General features: G+C 37.7%; 1 protein-coding gene across 1 annotated transcript in view; it reads left to right on the top strand.

The window, feature by feature from the left end:
- LOC117302567 (anionic trypsin-2-like) overlaps window positions 1-6,778 on the top strand; it is an 8,657-nt gene extending 1,879 nt beyond the window's left edge. The window contains exons 2-5 of the mRNA XM_033786544.1: window positions 2,850-3,012; window positions 3,304-3,557; window positions 6,147-6,151; window positions 6,590-6,778. Of these exons, the coding sequence (XP_033642435.1) occupies window positions 2,850-3,012; window positions 3,304-3,557; window positions 6,147-6,151; window positions 6,590-6,778 (611 nt within the window). The remainder of the gene's footprint in view (window positions 1-2,849; window positions 3,013-3,303; window positions 3,558-6,146; window positions 6,152-6,589) is intronic.
- Window positions 6,779-10,465: the final 3,687 nt, after the last annotated feature.

The following is a 10,465-nucleotide window of genomic DNA, read 5'->3' as shown; positions in this document are numbered from 1 at the left end:
TAAGCATGATTGAGACACGCAGGTTGTAAATGCACCTGCCTTGCGCATTCTTCTTCCAAACTGAAAACACTGTATTTGCAAAAAATTTATACTTTTGAAAAGCCCCTCCCAACAGCCCACTGTATGTTTATTTGTTCTCCAAGAGACAGAAAACAAAACGTCACGTGTCGCATCTAATAAGATGAATCACTGCATAAGGGCGCTTTATTAAACAAGTAATGCATGAAGTAAAGACATTCTTCTTAACGTAAAAACTATATTAAACGAATTAATATCTACATTAAGACACAAGTTCAGAGTTTGTCTCTCTTTATTGTTGGGCAAACATTTTCACAAGAGTTGGTGCAAAACATGCCTATACCTCTGTGTCATGCACATTAAAAACCCGAGGAAAAGGACACCGTTGTTTCAACTTGAACTGTTTATCGCTCTCAAGTTCAATATACCTTATAACTTAACAAACAAACAAACTGGGACAGATGCATTCGTTGTACATGTTCCCATGTGATAACAATGATGAATTTTGTTTTTTAGTGACAAGGAGATGCGGTACTGACACTGTACCGACGGTACTGATACGGTACTGATATGGTACTGTTTGTTGTTTGTCAACTCATTACAGCACTGGAAGTTAAAACTGAAGTTTAATTTGTTAAAATGAGCAAATCATTTTCTTGCTTAATACTAAATCTCCCCTTTTTTAGTACTTTGAAATGAGATGGGTGGTGCAAATGTTGTACTCGTGTGTTTTATCAGGTAGTACAGCTATGGACATCTTTGCTGTATACTTTGTACTTAAATAATTGTGAAAGTTTGGCTTAGATCATGCACCCATTGTTTAGTTGGGCTTGATCAGTTTGAGGTGCACTCACTTGTCTTTGTTGGTGTCTGGAAAGAAATTATATTTCTTTAATTGAGTAGGGTCGACGTGAGTTCAGCTTTGAAGTTGTTTATAATTTGCCACGTAATTTACAGTTATAGATCGGTACACCTTAGCAGTCACATTGTCTAGCAGTAACATTATTCCGTGATGTGAAAATGACACATGTTTGAAAAAAGATAGCTTTGAATATTGGTTTATCTCCGACTACCGCCACAATGCAACTTTTACCTGCATGGGAAAAATGCAATATGCACACAAAAGACAACCTGGGAAGACGAGACCTTATTCCGAACATGACTGGGTCTATACAAGAGGGCAGAACCGAATTGTGTCTTCCACAAATGTGGCTAGTGGTTGATTTTTCCAGAAAAAAAAACAGTTCAACTACAGTAAAACAAACAAAGAGCATGAACAAATTCGATTTGAGATATTGCATAGTGAGGTATCATTATATATTTAGTTTGCCGCAACACCGTGTGTATATATTTCTGTCAGGTAGAGTTTAAAGGCAGTGGACACTATATTGGTAGTTACTTAAAATAATTATAAGCATAAAACCTTACTTGGTAACGAATAATGGGGGAGAGGATGATAGTATTAAACATTGTGAGAAACGGCTGCCTCTGAAGTGATGTAGTTTTCGAGAAAGAAGTAAATTTCCACGAGTTTAATTTTGAGGCCTCAGATTTATAATATGGTCTTCAAATCAAGCATCTGAAAGCACACAACTTCGTGTGACAAGGGTGTTTTTCTTTCATTATTAGCTCGCAACTTCGACAAACAATTGAGTCAACATTTTCACAAATTTACAATTTTATGCATATGTTTGGATCCAAACAATTCGAAAACTGGTCTTTGACTACCAATAGTGCACTTCCACGAAATTCTTAAATATGATCAAAACGTTCCAAATAGCTGGTTCTACTCATTTTCTAGTCAAAAATCTACTAAAACTAGTACTAAACTTGCAAAACTACACAAACAAAACAAAAACAATTTACTTTCAGTTATAATGTTCTAATTTTTACAAACCAACTGCATACAAAAAGATCACAAGAAGAAGAATGAATGTATTAAATCTTGTAAAATGTTTGCTCTTACTCTCTAAAATGTAAAACTAGAGTGGAAAACACAACTCTTTACATTTCGAGCTGTCCTTCATTTAACTCTTAAAAAAGAGTGGTGGTTATTTCGTTTTTTTAGAGGGGTTTCACTCCAGGACAGAGTGAAAAATCACACTAAAGGAGGCAAACTTCAATCTAAAAAAGAGGAAGACCACTCGAAAAAGAGTTGTCCTTCAAATGACTCCTTAAAGAGTGGTTTTCACTCCTTAAAGTCACCTGGAAATATAATTTTTTTCTCTCAAACATAAGAGTATATGCTTACGAACAATAAAACAATGTTTTTAGTAATTGTTTGTCACGATTTATATGTTTAAAAAATATATAAAGTTGTTTGGGGGCTGACTCCGCCTACCCCTTTTGTGACGTCAATCGAGGCAATTTGCCTGCAATGCGTATAGTAAACACACGTGCAAAGTACATGTACGTCCAAGTCGTGAGTTGGTACATTTAAAAAAGTGTTTTTCTGCCTTCAGCAGCAATACACCTGGTCGGCATTGCCGGGGAAAAAAATTCACGACTTGGTCCGTACATGTACTTTGCAATTTCGTTTACTCTACGCATTACAGGCAAAGTCTGCCTCGATTTACGTCACGAACAGCGCCCTCTCGGGTCGGGGTCTACTCTTACATTTGTAAATAACATAAGAACTGATTTTTTAAAACCTGTTTATTCACATTCCACTCATCAAAACACATAGTGACAAAAGCTTTATTTTGAAAAAATACCACTTCCAGGTGACTTTAACATTTAGAGAGTAGATTGTATGTGCAGCACATGAGTAACACAGTGTGGTATTTTTTGTTGTTTCAATAACGGTGGATCAATACTTGTTTAATTTTCAGCTGTGCTGATCCCAAACTGTTTGGCTTCCCTCATCGTGGGTGGACATGAGTCTGTCCCGCACAGCCGACCCTACCAGGTGGCCCTTATGGACGAACAGAAACGCCAATACTGTGGTGGTACTTTGGTTAACAAGTGGTGGGTTGTCACCGCTGCGCACTGCTCGTAAGTATACTTTGATTTCGATACCATTAACTGTTTCTAATCTTGTTTTATGTAACAAATATTTCTAGTAACGTTTGGGTAACACAAGGGCAAAACAATGTCTTTTTTGCTTAAACTAAACAAAAAAACTGTACACTTTGCGGTAAGTGCAATCACCGGTTACAAGATTAATGGGAAATGATTTTCCGATGGGGGGGAAACAAAAAAAGGTAAACGTTTGATTGTTACTCATGACATTATTCTTCACAACTTCTTTGGATTGTGTAATTTTTGTTCTGTTTTACTCTTAAGCCGTGACAGTGGTCCGTGGGTTGGTCTTGGATATCATGCCATTGATCAGTACGATGGTCCAAATCAGCAGGTTGTTTACGGTAATTGGATAAGTCATAAAGATTTTGATGCTGGTACCATGAATAACGACATCGCCCTGATTCAACTGCACACACCCGTCTCTATGAACAGCGACGTTCAAGCCATCAGTATCAGTTCCAACGAGCCAAAGAAGGGATTGAAACTACTCGTTAGCGGCTGGGGAAACCTTGACCGTAAGTTATTCTGATTCAGTGTAAACTCAGTCTCCGGAGTTGAAGGGAAGGTTGGGACTGTAAGATTCAAGACTTATCAATTAATACCATTAAACAAGTACTTGGAAAATTTCCGTTTTGTCTGTAGCCACCTAGCGTCTAGTATAATTCGCCATATTTAAGAAGACTTGTTCAATGCACTATTACTGAAGTGGTTGACGTTTAGCCATCCCGACTGCTGCATTTGTTCATACTTTGAAAAACACACCGTGTTCCAGCTCTTCTGTTTTTAGGTTTTCTTGAACACTCTAGCACACCGGCCTCTGGTGTTTTCAAAGTGTGGGTTCGGGTCCCGGTCATGTCAATTGTGTCCTTGAGCAAGGCACCTCGTTCATCAGTATATTTTAAGGCATTTGGAATTCTATACAATCTGCCCCACTGGTCTCGATCAAGACCACTGGATGGAGTGATGAGTTGGCAGAAATTCTTGTTCAGGATGTAGTCGCGCAGGATGTGAACCAGGCATTGCACTCAGTGCATTGTGCACGATCGCACAATGATAAAACATAGCCACATTAATAAGGGAATCGATGTGTGGTGAAGAGGTTTTCAACTAGTGGTTTAATCCCAACGAGGCCTGGTTCTTGATAATTTACCGAGACGAAGTCGAGGTAAATTATAAAGAACTTGAAAACCGATTCAACACACTTTGATTCCCATTCATAAATACCTTTTCGGTCAAAAACATCATCACTTGTTGGTCAAATAGTAGAATAATTGCAAAAATTATAATTGTTCAATGATTTCTTTCAACACAACACACCTCCAGCTATGAAATGGTAGAGCCCTCCACTGCCCTCGCGTAAACAACTCCTCATAAGGGAATGCTTTGCGCGTCGCGCGTATCGCGTGATGTGGCATAACTGCTTCAGCCGTTGCTCTCGACCAATAGGAATGAAGAAACTGTCTTATAAGAACAGGTGCAAGGTCGCGTGTCACGTCCATGAATTAACACTTTTTACCGGTCATTAACAAAAGGTTTATGCACACCCACGTGACGCGCGCTCCACCAATAGGAGTAGAGAAACTGTCTGGGGTATTTATGACTATATAATTTGGACACGTTTGTGAACAGGAGGAAATGATTGGGTGTTTTGTGGACATGGGGAATGCGCCAAAAATGTCAGGCCAACACAATGCATTTGGACCGAGCAAAAAACAACCACCACATTTTTATCCCGGAGCTTTTTGGCAAGTTACTGCGAATTTCGCAAAATTAACTTTGGAACCGGTTTTGGATAGCCTGATTAGGACGATAAAACAGGTGCGTTTATATAGGTGTTCTTGGTCAATTTCGGAAAATGGGCAGCCAATTAAACCACCAGCCTATTTTATTTCGCACAAAATCGAATGCTACTGAAAAGGGTCATTGGATTTCTTTGTAAGACTAGTCAAATGTACTTTTACGTCATTCAATTTAACAAAATAACCGTTCAATTTAACAATTTATTGTAGCTGCATTCAAATTTGCAGGAATTGTTTTGAGGCGTGTTTTTAGTCTTTCAATTTCATTTTTTGGCAGCCAATTCTGGAATTTGTGCAATCTTAAAAACGCTCGGTTAACTTTTGTTTCCTTACGAATGTTAAAAGCTACAGTTCCTTTTTTATGCACTCTTCAAATATTTCAAGATGTCTGGCACGCCAACAGATTGATGGTTGGCGGATATAAAAAAAAAAAAAAAGGAAAATTAGTGAAACAAAAAACATTCAAACACATTCAAGTATCAGGTGTTGGTCAGGTCTCCCGAAAAAAAAAAACCTTATGGGGCCCCAGGTAAAGTCTACTGGAAACTTAAAATAAAAAAACAAGGTTCGCTTGATTTAAAAGTGAAGGTACGAAACAGTTATCTTTTACAGTTTCTCTTTTTATTCGTATGTTGTACCTATTTGAATACGGAGCGAAATTGATTGGCTCTCCATGAAATTGAAAATGATTAAATCAGCAAAATCTCTAGTCGAACCAGCTTTTCTATCTTGAATGATGATTGAGTCTCATGAAAAAGAACGAGTGTGCTAAGAACTTGAATGCCTCAAAACGAAATTGAATATAATAGCCAATTTGAATTTCAAACGCAGTAAAAACCGGAGATGCCAAATAGCTTTAATTTGAACGCATGAAAATTAAATTCGCTGCTCATTTTCCGAACTTGACCGAGAAAACCTATATTTGCAAAAGTAATGGTTCATGACCATAAAAAACACAAAAACGGCAATTACCCAGATAAACGGACCATACCAAGAAATATTCATCAGTGGTCAGCAGTCAGCACTTACGCTAAACATTGTATTGGCCGCACGTGGTACAGGTACACACACGCCAGTGACATACTACCCGGGACTGAACACTTCCCTCTGATTGTAATCTTAAAACACTCGAATATATCGTATAGGAAATGTTCAATTTTTTTCTAGAAAACACGTCAAACGCGTATCTATGTTTACACTTTCATGATGGTAAAGTTACGTGATGTAAAACAGGCTCTGCCGAAACAATGGCCATCAAATTCCTCACATACATTAATTTTATGGGCTACTGAACAACGATCACAGTATTAGTAAGTCAATGTTTTGTTGCGGAACCCCTTTTTCTGATTTGCCATAAGCAATTGTGTTGTGCTTTTGTGTAAAGGTTTTCAGAACCCAAGCCAAACAATGATTTTATTGTAAGTCAAGATTCCATTTTTTTATTTTTTTATTATGTATTTTTTTTTGGGGGGGGCTGTATGAAAGTACCCCTTCCATTTACTAGTAACTGTTTCACCTATTACACCTATTACAATTTTGTCTGACCCCCCCCCCCCCCCCGCCCCTATCCCTTCAAAAAACGCTGGGGGTCCACAAGGCTGGCTCACATGTGGAAACACAGCAATAGACTTGCCCGGTTCCATGTTTCACTTACCTTGGAAACCTCGTGGAGACTTTAAAACTAGGCCCTTACGTAGCAGTAAACTAGTATTAGCTACATAATATGTGCGTTTTAAATTCATGAACAGGGTGACAGCGGTGGACCAATCGTCAGTAACTGCGCCGCGGACTCCCATCAGGCTGGTGTACTGCTTGAGGGTATTATGAGCTGGGGCAGGGGCTGCGCAGAGGCCGCACATCCTGGAGTCTACACAAAGATATCAAACTATTGTGACTGGATGAAACATTTCTCCAACGACGAAATTGTATGTGTGTAATACAGATCCGCTGTGTTGCTGTATATACAAAGTGCTACAGAAATAGACAGCCGGTTTTCTTTTGGTGATGCCGTTTGGAACTTACTGCAGACAAATTAGCATATACGAATCTGTGTTCATTCAAAGAATGTTTGCTAATTTCTAACTTCAATAATGTATTATAAAACAATTTGAAACTTTAGGGATACTGTGTTAATAACATGAATGTAGCCCTTTTGTAGTCTTTTTAAATGTGTAATATTTTTAAAGTTGAAATCATACTTTAATACAGGCATTTGAAGAAAGAATCAGCCACAATTTGTTCGGTGTTTTTGCCGTTAAAATAGTTGCCTCGAAATTCGGTCAAAAGATTGGACACACCCAATGTTCAAGCTCTAAATTATTTGGCTTTGGTTGTTATTCATAAGATTCTGTTTTTAGTTATGGAGTAAAAATGTGAGATAACTTAAAACGACAATTAATAAAGTTTGGAGTAGTTCAATGCCAGTTTCATTACTTAGGCGTTATAGTAGCATGAAAAACAAATAATTTAAAATGTGTCGGCTGCAGACCGTATTATGTAAAGTGCATATCAATAAGTAGGTATACACATTCAAACCGAGAACCTATAGCAAAGGAAGACCATGGAGTCCACGGTTCGGTTTAAAGCCACAATTGGAAAAGGTTTACAAAACCAAAGGGAGCTGTTCTTGCCCAGCAAATTATTATCAAAAAGGGGACAATGGGAGGTCCCGACTGCCATCGGAAAACTACAAAGTGCAAAATGCAAACCGTATCAGTCTCCCGAGCATGTAATCAACATTTTACGACAAACTAAGGACTGAATGAAAATCATCGTTGGTGGCGTATGTACAGTTGTGATTGGGCAATTTACATAAAATTGGCGTGTTTTTGGCCGAAAAATACTCTCGCGCATGCACGAACTTAATTAGTGATTACCGCAAGGGACCTTGGGCAACTGGTGGTATGTGGAATGAAAATAGTTGTTGCATGGAGGAGAAATAAATGGGGAACACACAACCTGCTTTTCTTCTACTATCGCTTCACACAATGGTGTACAGGTTGTGATGAACCAGTCTACCTCCTATTTCTTCCTCCATCGCTAACCATGGAGATATACCATCCATGGTCTACAAAAAAGCAATTATTTTTTAAACTGGACACATTTGGTAATTATTGTCGAAGACCAGTATTTTCACTTGATGTATCCCAACATGCATAAAATAACAAACCTGTGAACAAAAAACACATTAATTTTGTTGCATAATTTTGTGTGCTTCCAGATGTATAAGTGCTGTTTGTAATTTCATCAAAAAACATTTAGGACCACAGCCGTTCATTATGACCGTCAGTCTATTGTGTAACCCTTATAATTAGGAGGAATGACTAAACACTTTTCCAAACAGTGGACTCTGATCTATAATTGAATCTTCGTGCACAGTATATGAAAACATTTTGTGGGTTTTACCATGGTTTAACATTGTTAAAACCTACTAGTTCCATGTGATAATTATTATTTAAAAACCGCCAGCCAGTTTGTTGCTGACTGCAGGATTACTGCTCATCCAGTTTGTTGATTCAACCCTAGCTCTACGATTCAACCTAGGAGGTAGAAATAGTTCAACAAGGATGTCAATATAAAAACACCCTCGAGCTGAAAAAGAAGGGGGATACATTCCGAGTTTTTTTAGACAAAACACGGGAAAACTTAATGGAGCTAATTACCCGTATGCATTGGAAATCTTGTTATAGCGTGGCAAGATCCAAGTGACATTAATTTTTTGCGATGTTTTTTTAGTTGTTCTTAAAAATTGTCTTTCCATAAATGTTTGCTTTTTCTAAAACTGTATTGTAATTTTCACTATACTTCTGTTAATTCATATATTATGTACAACTTCGGTTGGACTTCTTGAACTGTGATTGATGATCTCACAATTCCATTTTGTCACTTTTATCGTGATACATTTTACTTGCACAAATTTGCGTAGTTTATTGATTTTATGACTATTGCTCTTTTGGATGATTAACGGTAAGTTGTATAATTTCACTTTAACAACTTAAAAATAGGGCAATTTCATTCCCCCAGATAAATGTAATGTGAGGAAGAATTCCCAGCAGTATTTGTAAAAATCCATATAACAAGTGGCACAAATCATGACAAGTCTCACCCCCAATTTTACACAAAAAACAAAAGCACTTTCCCAAGCCACTGGGTAAGGATGATTTCCCACTATTTTATCTCTAGAGTAGAATTCTCAAATCGTTCCATTGTCCTTTCTCTATGGTTGTTCACACTTCAACAGGTGGCCCATATCCTCTGTAAGCCCATGTCCAGTATTAGCCCCCCCCCCCTAACATTCCTGACCTCCCACCCTTAACCCCCCGTTGAACATTACATCATCTCACTTCTAGAATCTAGGTGTCACCAATCTTATATCATTTCTAAATTTAGAGTTCCCCCACTACCAAAACCCTATTATAAGCTCTGCCCAACATTCACTCTGGTGGAGAATTAGCATTCAAGAACATTATTTCCTGCGTTACATCGTCACATTAATATTTATTATCTGCGATGGCATCAAAACACATTTAGTGGTCGTCACACTTGGTCTCGTCATGGTCTCGTGTTATCAGAACTAAACCATTTCCCATGATTATACCACATCACAGCCTTGCAATAGACCATGCTACCTTTGTTTACATGGTGACCTTGTACATGCTAAAGCGTTTCCTGGAGGGGGCATACTACACACAGGCTATGGGAAAAATTAAATTTTGTAATTTTCACATAAATTCAAAATTTACAAAAGCAACCTGTACAGTTTTTAAGATGTGCCCCCTTTCTTCATATCAAAAGTTGAGAAAAATCAGACAATGCAATCTCCATAAAACATAAGATTTGTTATTTTCTTCAGTTGATCTGTGTACAATCATACTCTATGGTACAATGCGCCTGCAGGAAGTCCAGACTCTGTGGCTGTTTTGTAAACATGTGACGACACAGTTCACATCGTCTATACCCGGGGCCCTACAACAAAAGTCACAACTGTACATGTACATACGCCACCAACGATGATTTTCAGTCAGTCCTTAGTTTGTCGTAAATGTTGATTACATGCTCAGGAGACTGATACGGTTTGCATTTTGTCCTTAGCTTTGACAACCGCCCTCAACATTTTGTAATAGTTAGTTTGATTTTCGTTTTCAACGATAGCCGATTGATGATTTCTCTTTATTTTTGCTGTGTTAGTATTCGTCCCGATTTGACGTTTTATTGTCTGTGTTTGTTTTTTGTAAGGATTCATTCTTTAAGCGTTTGGCGGTTTTTGTTTTGTTTTTATTTTATTTTTGATTGCGTTTTGTTTTATTAGTTTGATTCAGAGTACTTCTTGTTAAAAAACAAGTGTTTGATTGTTGTTGCGCTTTAAAGCTTGATTGGGGAATTGTTCATTGTTTGAAAACAATTTTCTTTGATTGTTGTTGAGTTTTGTTACCTTAGTTTCTACTTGGTGTTTGTTGAACAGTTTCTTTCTTTGATTATTGTTTTGTCCTTTAGTTTATAAATTTATTAGTTTTGGCCCTTTTGGCCGCCCATATAAAGACAGTGTACACTATTAGTAATTGTCAAAGATCAGTCTTCTCACTTGGTTTATCTCAACATATGCATCAAATAACAAACCTGTGAAA

This window comes from Asterias rubens, chromosome 18, assembly GCF_902459465.1.
Source record: "Asterias rubens chromosome 18, eAstRub1.3, whole genome shotgun sequence".
NCBI lineage: Eukaryota > Metazoa > Echinodermata > Asteroidea > Forcipulatida > Asteriidae > Asterias > Asterias rubens.
The sequence above is the reverse complement of the archived record's forward strand: the minus strand, read 5'-3'. Positions and strand labels throughout refer to the sequence as shown.